This window comes from Zea mays, chromosome 10 (genome assembly GCF_902167145.1).
Source record: "Zea mays cultivar B73 chromosome 10, Zm-B73-REFERENCE-NAM-5.0, whole genome shotgun sequence".
NCBI classification, from domain to species: domain Eukaryota; kingdom Viridiplantae; phylum Streptophyta; class Magnoliopsida; order Poales; family Poaceae; genus Zea; species Zea mays.
In genome coordinates, this window is record NC_050105.1 from 137,921,207 (window position 1) to 137,941,226 (window position 20,020).

The 20,020-nt window shown below is 39.1% G+C and overlaps 2 protein-coding genes, 3 long non-coding RNA genes and 2 pseudogenes across 9 annotated transcripts; 5 read left to right on the top strand and 2 right to left on the bottom strand.

The window, feature by feature from the left end:
- The first annotated feature begins 1,557 nt into the window (after positions 1 to 1,557).
- LOC109943025 (uncharacterized) lies at positions 1,558 to 2,904 on the top strand. 3 transcript variants are annotated; one of them, XR_002265625.3, is made up of 4 exons: positions 1,558 to 2,000; positions 2,089 to 2,206; positions 2,303 to 2,410; positions 2,551 to 2,597. XR_002265625.3 is itself a non-coding variant. In XM_020545774.3 (3 exons), the coding sequence occupies exons 1-3, from the start codon at positions 1,731 to 1,733 to the stop codon at positions 2,320 to 2,322; spliced, it is 408 nt and encodes a 135-aa protein (XP_020401363.1). In that variant the 5' UTR covers positions 1,558 to 1,730; the 3' UTR covers positions 2,323 to 2,569. The 3 variants fall into 3 exon arrangements, 1 of the variants encoding a protein (XP_020401363.1); XR_002265624.3 differs by having other exon boundaries at positions 1,823 to 2,000; positions 2,576 to 2,904; XM_020545774.3 differs by having other exon boundaries at positions 2,303 to 2,569.
- Positions 2,905 to 3,582: 678 nt separating this feature from the next.
- Positions 3,583 to 5,098, top strand: LOC103649592 (Carbamoyl-phosphate synthase pseudogene; annotated as a pseudogene). Its single transcript, NR_161232.1, has 5 exons — positions 3,583 to 3,632; positions 4,004 to 4,297; positions 4,413 to 4,632; positions 4,720 to 4,841; positions 5,013 to 5,098. The product of NR_161232.1 is annotated as a Carbamoyl-phosphate synthase pseudogene (transcript).
- Positions 5,099 to 5,292: 194 nt separating this feature from the next.
- LOC109943089 (ATPase - Leucine-rich repeats, ribonuclease inhibitor superfamily pseudogene) lies at positions 5,293 to 10,165 on the top strand (annotated as a pseudogene). The gene is made up of 7 exons (NR_161231.1): positions 5,293 to 5,307; positions 8,549 to 8,641; positions 8,900 to 8,968; positions 9,286 to 9,429; positions 9,643 to 9,813; positions 9,892 to 10,035; positions 10,103 to 10,165. The product of NR_161231.1 is annotated as an ATPase - Leucine-rich repeats, ribonuclease inhibitor superfamily pseudogene (transcript).
- LOC103649590 (uncharacterized) lies at positions 6,834 to 8,247 on the bottom strand. The gene is made up of 5 exons (XR_563584.3): positions 8,055 to 8,247; positions 7,382 to 7,459; positions 7,167 to 7,244; positions 7,002 to 7,070; positions 6,834 to 6,914 (listed from the first exon to the last, which is right to left on the bottom strand). It is a non-coding gene; the product is annotated as an uncharacterized lncRNA (long non-coding RNA).
- Positions 10,166 to 14,466: 4,301 nt separating the features above from the next.
- LOC109942980 (uncharacterized) lies at positions 14,467 to 15,054 on the top strand. The gene is made up of 3 exons (XR_002265556.1): positions 14,467 to 14,692; positions 14,778 to 14,852; positions 14,947 to 15,054. It is a non-coding gene; the product is annotated as an uncharacterized lncRNA (long non-coding RNA).
- Positions 15,055 to 15,154: 100 nt separating this feature from the next.
- Positions 15,155 to 15,777, top strand: LOC103641933 (uncharacterized). Its single transcript, XR_002265912.1, has 3 exons — positions 15,155 to 15,325; positions 15,392 to 15,517; positions 15,632 to 15,777. It is a non-coding gene; the product is annotated as an uncharacterized lncRNA (long non-coding RNA).
- Positions 15,778 to 16,893: 1,116 nt separating this feature from the next.
- Positions 16,894 to 18,676, bottom strand: LOC103642869 (protein FAR1-RELATED SEQUENCE 5-like). The gene is made up of 7 exons (XM_020546004.2): positions 18,551 to 18,676; positions 18,207 to 18,474; positions 17,791 to 18,131; positions 17,647 to 17,709; positions 17,497 to 17,577; positions 17,320 to 17,388; positions 16,894 to 17,244 (listed from the first exon to the last, which is right to left on the bottom strand). The coding sequence occupies exons 1-7, from the start codon at positions 18,674 to 18,676 to the stop codon at positions 16,894 to 16,896; spliced, it is 1,299 nt and encodes a 432-aa protein (XP_020401593.2).
- Between the last annotated feature and the right edge of the window lie 1,344 nt (positions 18,677 to 20,020).

Sequence of the window (20,020 nt, forward strand, 5' to 3'; positions counted from 1 at the left end):
TCTCTGACATCCACAAATACTATCCTTTGAGCATTATATATCTTTTTGAACTGATTTAGTTGTGCATTACCATTTTATTCAATATTTTGTATGCCGTCGCAACGCACGGACACCTACCTAGTAGATATATAAGGAAAAAAAGAAACGAAACGAAAGTTTCCCCTTCTGAGACGCATATGGGCCGTTCACCGTGTTTGCTGTTATTGGGCTTACATAAACAGTAGAAAAACAGCCCAACAACAGTCGAACAGTCCAACTGCAGTCCGCAACCAACTGTGAACCATGAGATTTGGTGGATTCATACCGAATATACTCGTATCACGTGTGTGTCTATATATATATATATATATACTGTATTTATATATTACACCTGGGTGCATTCAATATAGAGAATGCACCCAGGCCGATCCTACGCGCCAGGAGCACCTAGTCCGAGCCAACCGCCCCACCCAGTCCGAACCGACGCTTCGTTTTCGTCCCTCCCGCACGCTCCCGACAGAATGCTACAATTTTCGAACTAGACCAGCAGTTGCATCTAGTTATATAGAAGTTGTAATCACACCAGACCAGCAGTTGCAATTACACCAGACCAGCAGTTGCAATCATATTTTTTAACAAAATTTCCCAGAGTTATTCAGGACTTGCAATCACATCAGAGCAACTCAGCAGTTGCATCCACACCATACCAGTAGTTGCAATTACAACACACCAGCAGTTGCAATCATTTTGTTTACATTTTTTTAACAGATATTTGGGTAGAATTATACAGCAGTTGCAATCACACCTAATGCGGGGTTGCAATCACACCACACCAGCAGTTGCAATTACACTTCTTTGTCCTGACACTAAAACCAGCCAACTTTGCATAGTCAAGGTAAAAGAGGTAGGCTTCTTCCCTTGTATCAAATGTTTGCCGCACCCTGGGGACAAACACATCAAGTATGTTTGCATCCTGCAGAACAACACGCAATCATGAGTTTGCAATTAGCGGATACCCATAGTTGCAATCAACAAGCAACAAACGTTGCAACTGGAGTAACAACACAGCATGCAACGATAATCAAGGAGTAAAAACAGAGACTTAAGTTTGCAATTAGAGGATACTCGCGGCGGGGGGCAGGGAGGCGCGCGTACAGGAGGGCCGAGGGCATGCTCTTATGGGAAGGCGTGCTCGGGGTGTTATTGCATCCTGGGTGCATTCAATATAGAGAATGCACCCAGGTGCATTTTAGTGCCGCCGTATATATATATATATATATATATATATATATATATATATATATATATATATATATATATATATATATATATATATATATATATCTACTACTCCTTAAGTTGTTAGCGTAGGCGTCCACAGGTTAGGTTGGTGCACGGTTCTGCCATACCCCCTCCTCCGCGATTCGCGTCTCTGCCGCCATGCCCGCTCTCCATCGAAGGAAGGCGCCATTCCAGGGATTACCGCACCATTCTCGCCCTCGTCCGCTCTCCGGCACCATTCCAGCATTCCAGGGATTACCGCCTCCCCCTCGATCCGCGGCACTCTCCCCCGTCCTTCTCGAGTATGGCACCGCTAGTCCGCCTCGCGACCCCTGCCTCCTCCCCCCTCGCTCTCTTGTTCCCCCAGCCACCGCGAGGAACTCTGAACCCCATTCCCCACCACCGTACCAATCCCCGCATCTACGCCGCTCCCCCCGCCCCCTGTCAACTACGCCAGGTCCTCGCCATCGATGTCGCCCAAGCGTGTCGTCCTCGCCCCCGACCTCGGCGTGCGGGATTCGGTACCGAAAGAAGAGACAGGAGGAGAATACAAGCCCTCAGCCTCGGTGTTCCCCATTCACCACTCAGGCGCAGTCCATCGCTCCTTCGACGAGGGCTCCAGCGACTACGGCTCCATCGCTCCTCATGGTGATGCCGCCGAGGGTTGTCCTACGAAGCCGTCCGCGATGCCGAGGGTTGTCCTACGAAGCAGACACGCCCTGCGGCTGCCCACACAAAGGGTGTGTCCGCCGCTGCTCATACACGCGATGAATGCACAGTCCCTATGAGTTCTTGGAACCCGATCTGCTTCTTGATTCGTGATCTTAGGTTTGGTTCTTGTTCCTCCAAGCTACTGCGCGTGTGCTTCCACATTCGGCACAGTGGGAGCCCTCATGGCAGCAGACGACGTGTGACTCCAGACTCGGCGTAGACGACCCACAAGGAGGTTTGTCCCCCCCCCCCAATTTTTGGTTCGTTTCCCTCATTTTTGGTACTGGCATCATGTTAGTTTTCACTGACCCTCATGATTTGCTGCTGGCAGCTGCTAATGGCGGAGGCTGAGCGCCGCCATGGATCTGACACGGTGTGGAATGGGAGGAGCCGAAGCGGAGATTGGATCAAAGTGCACTGGGCAGGAGCCAAGCAAATCGTGAGTATTTTTGTTTTGTGGCTTTGAGTATTTGGATCCCCGTATTCCCTCCCTATTGTGCAAAATTAAGCACCTGAACCCTAAATTGAGCTATTTGTATTCGAATCATTCTTATTCCCTCCCTATTGTGCAAAATTGAGCTATTTGTATTCGAATCATACTTAGTGGTGGACGCCTAAGGATCAGGGCGTGGTGCCTCCCGCACTGGTCCGCGGCTGCTGGAGCAGCTGCCACGGCTGGCATCGCAGTGGTCTTGTTAACCTCAAGAGGTAATCTGGTGGTCCGATGCGCGGAAGTTTTGATCTGCTGCTATGGCCTATATGAGAATGGGTTAACCGTTTTGTTAGTGTCACTGGAGTCGTAGTAGTAGTATCTTTACTATCAGCTGGATAATAGACTAGATGAACATGTATGGCAAGTACCTTTACTTTCTGAAGTTTTCAATGGTAATAAGAGTTGTGAACACAAACATGAGGTATAATTGAGTTCTTGTCTGATCTTTTGAGTTGCACCTGATTCCAGACTTTGAATTCTTATGACTTGGATGGTTTGTACTGTTAGAGGAAAGATGGTGCTACTTTGTTTAGTTGATGCCTGAGATGTTTTTTGTTGCAAATTTGAAATATGCATGATTGTTTGCATGTCTCTCACAGCTTGATGCTTGTAGAGATGTTTGTTGGATGATATGCTGACTGCTAGGCTATCTCACAACCCCATATGTACTAAAATTGGCAACATGAGAGCCATCATATGCATTGCCTCTTGAAGTCTTGATGGATCGAATCCAAAACAGTAGGAGTTGTCCTTGACTGAATTAACATCTCTACAAAGTTGAATCCAAACAGAGTAACAATAAGCTCTCATGTTGAATCCAAACATATCAACAGTAGAAGTCTTGAGGCTGGTGCACCTTGTGGGCTGCCACAAAGTTAAGATATAGTTTTTTTTCAGTCCCTAATACATGTTATCGTCATGTTCATTTTGCACTTAAAAATGATATTAATTAAACCAAAGCATGGATAGTTGAAGTTGTTTTTCTTCATGTTTTACTGTGTTCCTATATATTACTAATAGGGTCTTGGTACAGAGCTATCAACAAGATAGCTGATTTAGTGTCTTGGTACAGTCCCTAATACATGTTGTCTGTTTATATGTTGTGCAGCCAAATGTGTCAGCTGAGTTTCGGTCTCATATTGGTGGAGCTGCTGTATCTGCAGCAAAGGTGAATGTTTCTGAACATTAGTATGTGCTTAGAAGACAAATTTGTTGCTCTCAGTTCACTATTGTTGGTTAAGATCTTTTCATTATCTACCCGCTAAATTTTCTGCACCAATATAGAATGACAAATGCGCGAGCAATTTGCTTCACATGAATGCCAATTCAAAGTTATATGTATTATCTAATGGATCATTTTAGTAGAATTTTTTTCTAATAATACTCAACAGTTGGCAAGCTACCTAACATTTTCATGCTATCTATCATAAAACAAGTGGTTCTTTCTTTGTTTTCTCTGTTGATACGTTTTTAGCAGTTATTCTGTTTAATCCTTCTATTTCACATATAGGGTCATTTATTGGATTGTTTGTGTGGAAGGCAGTTGGTTACTACAATGCTGGAACAGTGGAGTTTATTGTGGACACTCTTTCTGGAGAGTTCTACTTCATGGAGATGAATACTCGACTCCCTCCTCCCCTCCTAGATCCCGTGATCTGCTACGAAGCTGCCATCAACGCCCTCCTCCCCCTCTCCGCTCAGCTCCTCCTCGCTCTTTCGTAGAGGAGAGGATTTCACACTGATGCAAGCGCTCATCAAGGCAGATTTCTGGCTTCTGTTTTTCTCGTCTACCAGATAATCAAGAAAGATTTTAGTATTGCAAGATTTGCTCAGGTGCCTATGCTACCTCATCAGTCTTATTTTGTGCTATGTCCTAATGAGTTTAGTCTCCTGTATTTCTTGTTACCGCCTTTTAAGCACTAGACCAATAACTATACTTTCCATGCAGATGATGCGGAGGTTAAATTTCTTTGTGGCATTCTGTTGCATTGGGCATATATAATAGAGCATGATATCATTGTCAAGGATCACTTGGTCTGTTTAACACATACAATGAGGTACCATCAATCATGGCTATTAAGATTGTTTGCTGCTTCTTGTCTGTAATTTTGATATGGGAAATCCCTGGGGTATTTGAATTATTGTGGACCCCTTTACATTTCTGCTAGGTAAGTTATTGATGTAGTTTTGTATGACATTCTACCTACCAGTCATGCTCAGGAGTTCAGGACCAACCTTAATTATTTCCTATTCAGGCTATAAAGATCCATCACCATCCAAGGCACACTTACCCCTGCTACATGAGTGGCATTTCCGATCTGGCCTCGATCGATACATATGGATTATTGGAATGATTTATGCTTACTTCCATCCTAATGTAAGTATTTCAGATATGGACCTATATTACCCTGATCACCCTCTGCGACTGTATCTGCGAGATTTTATTGGATACGTCTCGATATATTTTCCCTAATCTCTATATATATTAAGCATCGTTTCTTTTGTTCAGATCATGCTAACTTTAACATGTAGCTTTTGACGTAAACAGGTTGAAAGATGGATGGAGAAGCTGGAAGAATCTGAGACTAAGGTTAGATTATCAATCAAGGGAACCATTGTCACTCTTTCGTTGACGGAAAGTTTCCACCTCTTACCTTTGTTGTTGTGGAAACTGTTGGATTTCTTTAAATCAAGTACTTGACACCACTGTGTTGTTAATACTGTACTGACTTGGTGTTGTGTCTCTTCTTCTAGGTTGGCTTTCTATGGTATGAACATATATACAAGCTAGACAAAGGTACATATAACAAGTAGCATCCCTACACATCATGGATCCCTATAACGTACGTATAAGAAATTTAACATGTATTCATAATCGATGTGGCACTGGAAATTTAACATGTCAGTTCGATGTCATGATTTTTATGGGTGGCAATTCATTGCTACTGGTGGTGTTAGGACATAGGAGTAGGATCCCTTTTTTATAGAGAAATGTAGGCACTTCAAGTGTATTGATATTTTTTCTTCTTATTTTGTTGTTCGGCATGTGGTAGATGGGGGTAGATGAGTCTTGTTAATATTTATATCTGGGGTAATGCTCTTAAGTTAACTGAAAGCATCCTAAATTCTCTGCCAGGTTCACTAATCTTTGGATTGTTTATGTTTAGAGTACTATGATGCAGTCTGCCCTTATGTGATTCTGGATGTTTCCATAGGACGCTTATCTTATATTCCTGAATCTTCAGCTTTACTTGAATGAAAAACTAATTAGAAGAAAATGTCCTTGTTTGACATATTAGCTGTTCAAAGCCCGAAAAATTATATTAGTATTTGAAATTGTATAACCAAACTATCAAAAGGTTTCATATCTGTAAGGTTATATCAAATATTTATATATTAGTAACTTCCAGCATTGTCCTCTGAACATTGAGCCAAAAGCCCACTGTAGAACATACCACCTGAAAAATTCCAGTTTGCGATTAGCGACGATGTATGGCCCAGGCCCACTGAAACTGATTTCAGATCAGAGGCTCTCTGAATCATTTATTAGAGACGCCTCTGGATTTTATGACGGTTCAAAATAGCTTTCTGATTCAGAGATCCCTTCCATGGTTAACATTGCCCAGTCTTACTTCATGTTAGCTGTCTGATTCAGAGACGATCTTTATATTTCGTTGGTTTCCTATTTTATCATGTAAGCTGTAAGCAATATAAACACCACAGATTGCCGGTCTCAGACGAAGAGCAGCAGTAGCAGCATGTTCTGCTTACCACAGCAGCAGCAACGAAGTATTTTATTGTAAGCAAGTTGGGGTAGACTCCGGTTAAGAAACTTAGTAGAATGCACGGTTCAGGCATATAGATAATTGTTTTTCAAGAATAAATCTTAGATATATCCTTCTTCTTTTATTGCTTATTTCCGTATCAACTTCAGTTTTATCTTCATCTTTTTCTATTGTTATCACGCCTTAAAATCCTACTATGCTTCTTCAGCTTGGCTCAGTCTGCTTATATTTCAGATTATCTTGCAATAATTGGATGCTGTTTTTGGCTGAGTTAGAAGCCCCGTGTAGGTCGGCTCAGGCTTCTTATGTTTCAGATTCTCCTGCAACCATTTGGTGTTGTTTTTGGCTGAGTTAGAAGCTTCGTCCAGGTTGGCATATAAGAGATTTTTTTCTTATAGTGCCGCTTGCTGCTACTTACTAGCATGAAGAAGTTCCCTTAGTTTTTTAGCTGTCAGGAATTCTAAAATCTTACATGAAGTTCACTGCCATTAAAAGGCCCAGAAACACAAATGCACACCCTTGCCAAAAACATCGCTGGGACTTCTTTGGTCTACACAAAATATTTTAAAATGATAGAGGAAGGCACCTACTACATACTGGAGATATGCAGTTGCACAAGCCATGTCATCGTTCAGATCCGCAAAGGCAAGCTCAGGTTCAATCATCTTGACCCACAACAATAAAACAGCAAAAGATGTAAATTCAGTGTTTATATCGGATTCTAAAGATAGAGGTTTGAGGATTTCAAATACCCAAAATTCAGCCAGATGCCTTGAAGTGTTTGAATTTTCAGCCCTAAACGTTGGACCAAATGTGTAAATCTGGAGCGAAAAAATCAATGAGGAAATAAAAAACTAACTAAAGCCATCAAACATGACAGGGTTAATTGTTTCAAATGAATGTGGAAAAAGAATTACATCAGATAGAGCTGAAGCATATGTTTCACCATTAAGCTGTCCAGACACTGTCAGAAATGCTGGTTTGCAGAAGAAATCCTAGCATAAGTAACATTAAAAATATTCATATTATTTGTACAGTTTTGAGCAACTAAATAACATTAAATATAGGGCATTATATGGTATAACTATAACCAAATTGACTCAGGTAACATGCTAACAAAGGCAAAGGCTACCTGTGACCAATCAACCCTTCCATCCTTAGTAGCAGGAATATCTTTGAGTAGAGAACCACCTTCAGCGCTGTTTGAAAGCTATATTATAGAAGTGGACAAAAATATTAAACGTATTCAAACCAGAATGCAACAAGAAAAACCAAGGAGCAAGAAGGCAAAATGGATGGCTACATAAAGGAAAAGTTGCGGAAAGACCGATGCCACAAGTAATCATGAACTTAGTTATATTCTTATACATATATGCATTAAAACACATATGGATAATGACTGAAAGATTCTGATATGACTGTTATAGTATAGTTTCAATGATTACATTTACAATTCTCCTGCTTGCAACCTGATGATGATAAATTGATACTTCTATGACTTCCATACATCAGAATATCAGATACCTGATAGGCACAACTTCGAGGAAGTTCTATAAGGCTATAAGCAATATTGGTAAAAAAAATTGCAACATGTCCACTCCAAAAATGATACAGCTGTATTGAGAAGCTTACCAGGTTGTATGGTTTCTAATTCAGAGAATACACTCTGATCGAAATATTTGGGTAAACACAGAGATGGGCATAGATTCAGTTTAACATAGATGAACAGAACATTTTCTATGCAGCAACCAAATTCTAATAGTGTAAGTAGTCTATATAAAGAAACATATTGAAGAAAAACTAACCAAAGTAGTCACGTAAAACTGCTCCCCAGCTCCTTCACAATCTGAGGCAGTAATAATTGGGCTCGAAACCCAAACAAATCCATTGTCTTGAAAAGAATTTATGAGTTGCGTATGCCAGAGTATTTCTCACTCTTGCAACCTAAATAGCACACATATCCAGTTCCAGTAAGCAAATCCACAAGAGAAGCTTGCATAATTACTGAACAAGAAAACTTAGGATAAAACAATAATAATGTTCTGCTTACCACAGCAGCAGCAGCGAAGTATTTTATTGTAAGCAAGCTGGGGTATTTTATTTTATTGTTTTTCAAGAATAAATCTTAGATATATCCTTCTTCTTTTATTGCTTATTTCCGTATCAACTTCAGTTTTATCTTCATCTTTTTCTATTGTTATCACGCCTTAAAATCCTACTATGCTTCTTCAGCTTGGCTCAGTCTGCTTATATTTCAGATTATCTTGCAATAATTGGATGTTGTTTTTGGCTGAGTTAGAAGCCCCGTGCAGGTCCGCTCAGGCTTCTTATGTTTCAGATTCTCCTGCAACTATTTGGTGTTGTTTTTGGCTGAGTTAGAAGCTCCGTCCAGGTTGGCATATAAGAGATTTTTTCTTATAGTGCCGCTTGCTGCTACTTACTAGCATGAAGAAGTTCCCTTAGTTTTTTAGCTGTTAGGAATTCTAAAATCTTACAGGAAGTTCACTGCCATTAAAAGGCCCAGAAACACAAATGCACACCCTTGCCAAAAACATCGCTGGGACTTCTTTGGTCTACACAAAATATTTTATTATGTCCAAATTCAACATTTGTGATATGCAAGTCCTGATCCCATGCAAAATGTTTGCAGGATAAACGATGCTCCATAAATCATGAAGCAGATGCCCCCGCCACCTAAGGATTTGGAGATTGCTATAGTGTAAGTAGAGTGTCGTGATCAAGTAGAGTGTAGTGATCAAGGGGTCTTGATAATGTTAAAAGGCTACAAGCATTAGCCGGGACATAGTCCAAGCCTGATACAAGAAAAGTGTTACTTAACGTTATGCCCAACTTTGTTTTGTTTGTGCTACGAGTTGTATAACTATTTAAGTAATTATGTAGCTATTTTTATTTCAGTTTCACTAGCATTGTCTAGAACATGGTGTTCGGTATACATGTTTTATACTAATTTTTAACTTCCGTGGCAACGCACGGGCACATAACTGCATCTCAGTGGATCATGCACATTGTTTGCAGTCGGAGCTCGAGCTGCCCTTCGATCGAACCAAGAACAACCCTGCTGCCCTCACAACATCAAAGTTTGGTATCAGCAAGATGGAGCTTCTCAAGGCATGCTTTTGTAGGGAGTGACTGCTGATGAAGAGGAACTCATGGATGAAGGTATCAGGTACTAGCTGACTTAACAGAATATCCATCAGTATTCTACAATGATCAATACAGGTTGTCCAGTTGTTTTTTCATGTTTGTGTTCAGTTGCCTCCAACTTTCTTGCATATGCACAATACTTCTGAATATTTGTGAATAATTGTTGCCTCAGCCAAACTGTTTATTGTTTATTTACTGAAGCACTCACCAGTTTCTCTTAAATTGCAGATCATTGATCCCTTTCATGTCATGGTCTATTCAAAAGGAAAATCCACTTCTGAGATTAACAGTTGAGAACTGTGAGTTGTCCAGTATTGGTGTGATTATACTTCTGGACTGCCTCACAAATGCGAAGCAACTCCTTGATGTGCTATCTATTGCAGACAATCATCTAGGGAGGTGAGTTGTATGTCTTTTCATGCATTTTGTTCTGTTGTGCTGTATTAAGTCAACATATTAATTGAAATGCGATTGCAGTCCTGTGGCAGCTGCATTGGCCAGATTCTTGGGTTCACATGTACGAGCTTTAAATGCTACAGATATCGGCTTGGGAACAGTAGGCTTCCAAATACTTGAGGAAACATTGCCAACAGAAGTAGCTCTTTCCCACATCAACATCAGGTAGAACCAAGCACTTCCACTCAACATAGATGTCAGTTTTCTCACTGACATTATTTATATTTTGTAGTAAGAATCGTGGTGGGATCAGAGCAGCATATTTTGTTTCCAGATTAATATGTCGAGCACCAAACCTTGTCTCAGTCAATGCAGCAGGGAATCTGTGGACCCTCTGCAATATGTGTATGATAGGATGTGTCATACGTGTGTTGATATATGTTAACTGAATTGGCAAAACACTTGATATATATTAAAATATGTTGACCCCAATAATCCTATCAAGATTTTCCTTTGGTATTATATATGTTTCATACAAATTTTTTTACTCCCGTCGCAACGCACGGGCATTCACCTAGTATATATATATATATATATATATATATATATATATATATATATATATATATATATATATATATATATATATATATACTATATGTATTTAGAGCCCTGGGCTCTATTTAGCTAGAGGAAGCCCCAGCCAAATATGAACGCACCTGCATTTCACAGCCGACTGACCTTTCGGTTTCCATATAAATACCTACGTGATTCCGCGATTAGCTCCTTTGCTCCCGGCTCAGTTTCCATAACCGCAAAACCCCAACCCCCGCACGACTCCAGGAATCTCCGGCGATTCTTCCATCCCGGCGACTCCGCTCCCCTTTCCGACGACTCTTCCAACCCCTCGCCGCTCGCTGTCGATCCAGTCGCAAGCGGCATTTGAGCGGCGCGCCCTCGGTTTCCCCAATCGTCGCTCCAATATTCTTGCCGCTGCATTCGGCGACCGGCGAAAACCCTACCTTCTCCGGCGACGGTTCTGCTCCTTCGCTCTCCGCCGACCCGACTGCTTCCACGTTCTCCGCCATCCTCAACATTCGCCGCCGCCAACGGGCACCGCTCCAATCGGTGTGTTCTTCCCAACCCTAGCTCGCGCGCATTTCATTGGATCGAGTTTGACCGTCAACAAACTAGTTGTTTTTTGTTCATTTTTGCATTGTGTGGATCACGGCTAGGGTTGACATTAGTTATGCAGTTGATGTATTACATTTACGCACATTTACACAGTTGGTTACGCACACTTACACAGTCGGTTACGCTCATGTACACAGTTGGTTATGCACATTAGGTTACATGTTTATGCACATTAGTTAAATTTTTTCGCATCATATTATGTTCAATTGGTAATTGGGTGGTCATCTAGTTGTTTTTGTGACTGCATACACTTATTTATTCCATTATTGTTATAGTTAATACATTGTGTGACAGCATGTATTGTTTATTGGATCATATCCAGTTTTTTATTATTTTAAAACAGACATTATTTATTAAACCAGTTCACAGTTAATACAGTTTGTTTATAGCAATTTTTGTTTTGCTCAAACATATCAGGTTGCAGGCAAATTGTGTTTTATGTTTGCAACTGTATGCAATGGTATGCAACATATTCAGATTTTTATGAACGTATAACAGGACAGATCATATATGCTAATGTGTTTCATGTATGCATCTGTATGCAACATATTCAGTTTGTTATGCTGGTATATCAGTTCAGAATATGTATGCATCTGTGTATAGTAAATGATCAGCCAACTAGTTGTTTTTCATAGAGTATATGTTTTATATAAAATTTCATTTCTGTTTAGTGCATACATTTAAGTATTTTCAGATGATTACAGCTATTACATTATTTGGTTACAGCAAGGTCTGTTATTCACTTATTTTTTGAACAGTTCAGTACATGTTTTATTGAATCATATACAGTTTTGTATTATTACAAAACAGACATTATTTATTACACTAGGTCACAGACAATACAGTTTGGTTATAGCAAGTTATGTTTTGCTCAAACATATTCAGACTTTTTATGTAAATGTGTTTAGTAAATGAGCAGTCAACTAGTTGTTATTCGTAGAGTATATTTTTTATTTAAAATTTCATATCTGTTTAGTGCATACATTAATGTATTTCAGAGCATTACAGCTAACACATTTATTTGGTCACAGCAAGGGTTGTTTTTATTGAAACATATTCAGTTTTCCTAATAATTGAAACAGTTCAGTATGTGTATGCAAATGTAAATAGATAACAGTATATTCAGATGTTTTAGGTTTGGTAGTTAAAACAATTAGGTTAATTGATTCAATCATACCACACCATAAATACATATGCATATATAACCTTTTATTTTTTACAACATTGTATATTATGTATGCAGCTTTTAATTTAAAAAAATGAAGCAAGTCGACCGTCCTCCAAATAACCCCAAGCGTATAACAATCCAGTCAAGCCAGGAGTGCTTCAGTGTAGACATTCCCTCTGCAGAACATCCTAATCCATGTCCAGAAGTTGAAAATCCTTCAAATGCTGACAGTCAAAATGTGACCAATGAAACAGTTCAGATTGATTCTGATGAAGATGACTTCATGCCAGCTATGAAGAAGCGCAATGTTTCTGAAAGCCACACAAGAGTGTTAAGAAAAGTCGTGACAAAGAGGGTTAAACATGAGGAGCTACCCCGACAGGTTAATGTTATGCATACCCAACAAACAATTTCATATTTGTAATGTTCTGATTATTTTTTTCATAATAACAAAATTATTTCATGTTGTATATTGTTTAACAGAGGCTTAATGTGAGGTGCAACCCTCAAGATGTCATTGCAAGCATTAACATTTTGAATGAAAGACAACGTGAGGCTATAAGACGTAAAGGCTTCTCTTCCATTCTTGATATGACAGTAGATGCGCTGTGCAGTAGATCACACCTCCAATGGTTGATGGACAAGCTAGACCCCAAGGATATGACAATACGTCCTGGTCCAGGAAAGGAACTCAAGATCACAAAGGATATTGTTCATCTTATTCTTGGCGTGCCAAATCACGGAGGTGGTAAACCTTTGGGTATTGATGAAGCAGTTGCAGCAAGCAACTTGAGGGCAGAGCTTGGTGTGGCCAAAGATGAGTTCAATGTGGCATTTCTACAGGATCGATTAAGGAAAGGCCAGGATGATGACCTTTCAATCAGATGTTTCTTCCTCATTCTATTCAACCGTTTGCTGTTTCCAACTGCTAGCTGGGGCATCACATATCATGAGGTGCTTCTCACAGAAGAAATGCACCGTTTCCATGAGATCGACTGGTGCCAGTTGATTTTTAATGATCTATGTGAAGCTGCCAAGAAGTGGCACAACCGGATCACCACAAATGTCTCCACGACTATATATGGATGCTCCATTGTTGTCCTTGTAAGTATAGTGTTTTTCCGTATGCACATTTATTTCATTATTGGTTCCTAACTTTTGGTAGTTATGTAACATGTTTTACGATGTTTGTTATGTCTACTTACATTGCTATTGAACATTGTAATTCTTTTTAATGTAGTTGTACTACTTGGATCACCTGCATACAGCCGCTGCCCCCCATAATAAGAGTGGCACACCTCGCATTAAATTTTTTGATAAGAATAGCATAAAAGCTTTGACCAAAGCTGACAAGAGGAAGGTTCGCCATGGGGCTGAATCTTTCGGACACTGTGAAGTAAGTTATTCATATTTTCACAGTTGGTTATGCACAGTTACACAGTTGGTTACTCACAGTCACTACAATTTTATTTCTAGTTCCGAAGCTCGACGGAGACATGCTATGCAGTTGGACCTAAGATCGATCGCCAATCTGAGGCAAGTTTATGATGTATTATATCCATTGTTTATGATTATTTATTGAACAAATAGAATACGAAGGTGGACATGGATTCTTACTATTTTTTGCTCAACAACCAGCCGGAGTGCAGGACCAATATTTTTGATGCACCGCGCCCTGGCCCCATGCCTCGGCCAACTTTTAACATCAAACTTCCATCTATCAAAGAGATGATGTCAAGTAAGATCAACGATCTCCCACATCGTCATCGATCTAAATTCACAGATATTCTTGCTGCATATGACTTGGAGGTTGACAAGTCATGCGTAGCCATAAAAGACAGCATCGACAAAATTATTGTCAAGCAATATGACATAGCAGACAAGTTTATAGAATTGATAGACGAGGTACTACGTGCCGAGTCTGAAAATTTGGAAAACGAGACGGATGAGCCACAGCAACCGGGGAATTCGGCTGATTCAGCAGGTATTCCTTATTCAGAACATTTTATCTTTTGACATGTGCATACGTTTTTTGTTATAAGTACAGTTAACAGCTTATGTTTTTGTCAAGTATACACAGCAACATTTGATTTATAATTCAAATTTTGACATATATTATTTTCAATATAATTGTGTACAAGGACACACAGTTGATGCCACCCAGCCCACACCCGATATGCCATCCCAAGCTTCGCAGCTTGAGACCCAACTGGGTGCTACTCAGTTTGAAGAAATTCACGAAAGACAACAGCATATCCGTACAGTCCTTGAGGCCTTTCCCGACGAATCGGATGTGGTTTCAGATCAACAGGTAATTTGTCCAACGACAATACTATTTTTACTCATTATACGTACATGTATGCATACTTCTTTTTAGCAGTATGCGAACCACACTTTTTTTGTCAACAGGATTTCTGTTTTGATGTTCGAAACATAAGTTTGAGGAACACAAATATCACACCTCAAACCACATCAGCTTGCACCTGCTTGCCCAAATTTGACGTGACACCGGAAAAAAATGTTTGTTAGCAGTCCATGTCTCATGTTATAATTACATTTTACTATACATACAACACAGTTATACTAATTATATACCTTTGTGTAGAGAGGTGCAATGGCAACAGAGGAAATGGAACAAAATGACAGTGGGCCAGTTTTTGACCAGACCCCAACTCCTCATGTCAGTATGATAACATACATATTACATAATGCTTTTTATGATATTAAACTGATTTTTTTAATGTTCAACCACTTACAACCATGTTGCATTTCAGGTTGATACACTCAAAGGTACTACAAACTCTGGATCTGATCCACCACTTACAGAGCAAGAGTGTATCCGTTCTCTGTGGGATTTAATTTGTTCCAAGGACATTGACCAAAGCAGGTACATGTAACCCAAATTACGAATAACGTATTTATAAGTTGGTTCATTTATGAAATAAGAATCTATACCTTTGTTCATCATACAGGGTAGTTATTGATTACGGTGATTACAGTGCAAACTGTATGGATATTTATGAATCTTTCGCGGAGGGTAAATGTCTTGAGGATGTCTTCATGCAGTGTTTCATAGAGTGTGTTCGTGATGATTCTAAAAACCATCGTCGAACTCTGACATCTAACAGATTAATACTTGATGTCAACGTTGGGGTAGGTTCTTCTTCACAGTTATTGTAACTATACACATAATATACTTACACACTCTTTTTTTTATAGGCTCTGTTAAATTTTGAAGAACAGGAACGTCACAGCAAGAATCCTCAGCCGTTTGATCAAAATGTCCTACAGAATTGCTTGTACAACACATTGCCTTCTTTGGTGAATCTGGATAAATGCAAGTCGGTAAGTCCCATTAACATTTTGTTCACAGTTTCATCAGCTCATTAACTGTACATTTATATTATCATGACTTTACAACAGCAACATGTAACCTATATTTACTTTTCTCATCAACAGATAATGGTACCTATGCTTAGCAGGGGTCATTGGACACTGTATGTGATCAATCTACACCACCGGGTTATACACATTTTAGATTCGAATCCCTATGGTATACAACTTGGTGGCACCGAATGGAAGGACTATCATTATGATCCAATTTATTTAGGTGGTAGGAAATTCCCATGGGCTAGGGTGATAATGAGTAGGCTGAGCAAAGCGTTACAACACGTTTGCCCCAACGCAGAATTTCCTAAGTTTGGTAATTTTCCATTGGATATGCCATCTAACTGCCCAACAATGAGGACAGGGTCAAATGACTGTGGATTTTTTGTGATGAGTTACATGAAATCTTATGATCACAATGCAGGTGTCATATCTTATTTCAATCAACCAGTAAGTGTTTGTGCTAACTGTTTCTATAATCCGGTTGTCATCAGTTGTTCATGTTAGCTATTTACGTATCTAATGCAAGCTATGCTTTTATTGCAGGACAATTCCCGAGACCTACGTGCTCATGCCCTTCATCAACTCACATTCCATCGCATCAACAAGGCGTTGCCACTTCCATTAGATATCCAGAGATTTATGTTTGCGCGCAATTAGTGAACTATGTCAGATCTAAGCAATGGTGTGGGCAATGTACCGTACTGTGGTATTTTGGCCATTTTGTTCAGTTAACAATTGTAGGAAGCTTCCTTATATGTGCTGTTTTCAGAACAAATGTCATGCTACTTTGTGTTAGGGGTGTTACCCAGGTTCTTTCTGTGAACTTTAGTTGGCTGGATACTTATGGTTATGTCGCGAATATGTGATCATCAGATGTTTTCACTTCTGTGTGCTTTAAATATGATCTGTTTTAATGTTCTGAAGATGTTATATGTATACCTCATTCCTTAATATTACCATCTGTTTATATGCGAGTATCATCCAGGCCATATACGATGTTTCCTACTTCAAATTATGCAACATTAGTAAGCAATATACGCTCTATTTATCAGATTTCAACAACTTTATATCTTAGATTATTCGTATCAGATTCAACAGACTACTCTCGCGCCTGACTCACTGCTTTCGTTATCAACAGTACTGGTATATAGATTACAAATTATACGATCATCCCACAAGTTATATACGATGTTTTGTAGTTCCAGTTACGCAACATTATTAAGCAATATACGCACCATTTATTAGATTTCAATATCCACCTCTATATAAATCAGTTGCCAAACAAGCAAGGTTTATTGTAAAAACAAATTAATCGTATCTCATACAAGATTCTAATCACTGTCTGACTCACTACTATCGAACTCATTTGCGTGTTTTTTAGATGTTGTTGTCTCATTCCAATCAGGAGCTTTACTGCCACCCTTGTTCCTAGATCCTGGAGGTCGTCCTCTCTTACGTCCAGCAAGGCTTGCCAACCTTTGTCTATTTTCCTCCATTGACAAACATGTCCTACTGTTGTGACCATCAGCAATTCCACACTTCTGACATTTCCTGGTCATTTTCTTTGTACCTTTTGCTCCCAATTTAATAACCCTTTCTTCACTCCCCTTTATTGTTCTTCCTTTGGGTCTTGAGTTATTTGGTCTTGCCAAGCTTATCCCATCGACTGCAAATTCCAGTTTCTGCAATTCAAAAGTAAATACTTCTCAGCATATAATATTATGTAGTCCAACATACAGTATTTATACCATTATTACCTTTCTGGCATTATCATTTTGTTCACTGACACCACTAACATTCATTATTGCGTGATCATGCAAATTAACCTGTAATTGACAACACATTTTGTTAAGCTCAATCATAACCCAATAACTCAAACGTATAAATCATGTATATGTATAACTGCAAATCAGTAAAGTTGTTAAAGACATTACCTCTTCTAATGGACGTACTGGTATATGTATTTGATCATTGGCCACACCTTGTTCAAGTATAATAGATACGTCTTGAATTTCCTGAAAATTTGGATGAAAGATCATTATACATCATTTACAAATAAACATTAACAACAATACGATCCAAACCTTGTTATTCCTTTCGTCAAATTCATCATCCTTTTCGTTGTCTCTATTGGCTTCATCATCGTCCTGTGATTTTATTGTTTCACACCTCATCAATATAATATGATTAATAATATGTTACAACATACATATTAAAACATTACATACCTGTATACCATCTCCTCCACTAGTTCCACAAGTTTCCTCAACGTCTATATCTGTTTCCAAACGCGAAAGTACTTCGAGAAGCTCATCCATTACTGTTAGGGCTCTATCATTTCCTGCTTTGGATAAACTAGCATGATGCACTACTTTCATTGCCTTTTTAAGCAACATCTTCTGTCTATATGACTTAGTTTCTCCATCCTTCCCCTTCAAATTCCTATCATCTCTTGAAAACGGAACATCTTGCCTTGCAGAGGTGGTGTATCTTTGTAAAATATATTCTTTCGGTATCCGGTCAATCTGAAGATGCATAAACGCGCGTAGTACATGTACACAGAATAGCCCTATAAAACAATAATGATCTTAAGATTTTGTTCATATGTTTTCAATGTATATATTTACTTTTTAGTACTCCATACCTGTATGTTCCCAATGTTTGCATTCACAAGTATACTTTCCTGCATCTTCATCAGCTGTGACTTTGAATTGGTGCTGTCCCCAAACAATTTTATTCGATCTAGTTGTATGTTGCACTACCCAATCATTTGCACCCCCTTCTTCGTCGTGCATTATCTTGAATGCGGTTGCATATTTCAAAGATTCCTGGAATCTACACATCACAGCCCTTGTGTATGCTCTTGCAACCCTTATCTCAAACATGTATAGCGTGTTCGTTTCCTTTTGACCCTGTGGCATATATAATGCAAATTAGTTTACACTTATATTAAAGTATCAATATACGACATAACAATTTTATCCTCACCATGCTTCCCACTGCTTCTTTTGACTCTTTCATCTTTCTACTGTGTAGAAGTTTCATCATTTGCTTGGCGAATTGATGAAGCGGAGTATTTGCATCAACATGTGCACTTTTGACAAGCCTGTTCATGCTTTCGCTACGCTGTGTAGACAACATTAGACCACAATAATGATTTTTAAAAAAAGCAGGCACCCAATCCTTACGTATTCCATACAGATTATCCAGAGTACTGTTATCGTGCAGATCAAAATCTTCAAGTAGCATTGACCATGCAGTCTCAAACTCCAACTCAGTCAAAGGATGATGTATTATAGATTGAAACCGTGTCTTAAAGTCCATTTCCTCAAATCTTGCATACAACTCGTTTAGAAAAGGCATATACCTATTTTGCACATGCCATAGACATAAACGATGTATTGTGTGTGGGAAAACCCTCTCGAGGGCTACTGGCATTGCAGGATCTTGATCTGCAAACATATATGACACAATTGTACGAATCTTATTCCATGTTATATAAAGAAAATAATATCTAATTTAAGCCATAGTTGATGTATATACATTTAATTCATTATTATCAGTCGTACCTGTCAGCATCACTCGTGGCCCTTCGGTTCCCATGCATGTTTTGAAGGCGTTGAATACCCATTCAAATGTATCAACAGTTTCATCCCCCAACAATGCGAAAGCAAATATGGTGCAATGTAGGTGGTGATTTGAACCAACAAACATACCTAGTGGTTTTTCATACAGATTAGTCTTATGTGTTGTGTCAAATGTAACCGCATCACCAAAATCAATGTAATCCCCTTGCTGGCTTGCATGTGACCAAAATATGCTTAAAATCTTGCCTTCTTTATCCAATTGGAAGTCAGAGAAAAATTGTGGATTATCCTTTTTGCAGGATGCAAAAAAGGATAGTAGCTTTGCCACATCATTTGCATTTCTTTCTCGTTGCTTTGCCTTTTTCCTGAAATTATTGTGAAAATTTAGCATTAGGCAGAAACAACAATCAGCATATATCAATTATGTATATCACTCGGAACATATCATAAACTTACAGGTTATACATGTCCTGTGCTGTTACAGGCACACTCTCAGGACCACCGTGCATTTCTGATACATAATCCATAATACAATGTTGCGGAATTCGACTCTCTTGCATTGAACTTATGAACTCCATGTATTCAGGATCATGCGTCTTGTTGCATTGTAATTGATTCTTTTCGGTATCTTTTTTAAAAAATTCATGATTATGATCCAAGTGCAACAGATCAATACGCACTGATATAACTGTCTCTTTTGCATCATCATAAATTTTTTTAAGTTTCATGCCGGCCTTGCATTGTGTCCGTTTCGAACTGGTACTACGTACCTTTGGGTTTGATATTCCCCTTACTGATCTTTTGCCTTCCATCGAGCAATTCAACCACTTACAATTTTTCCGTTCCCTATACTTTTTCAATGGAAATCCAA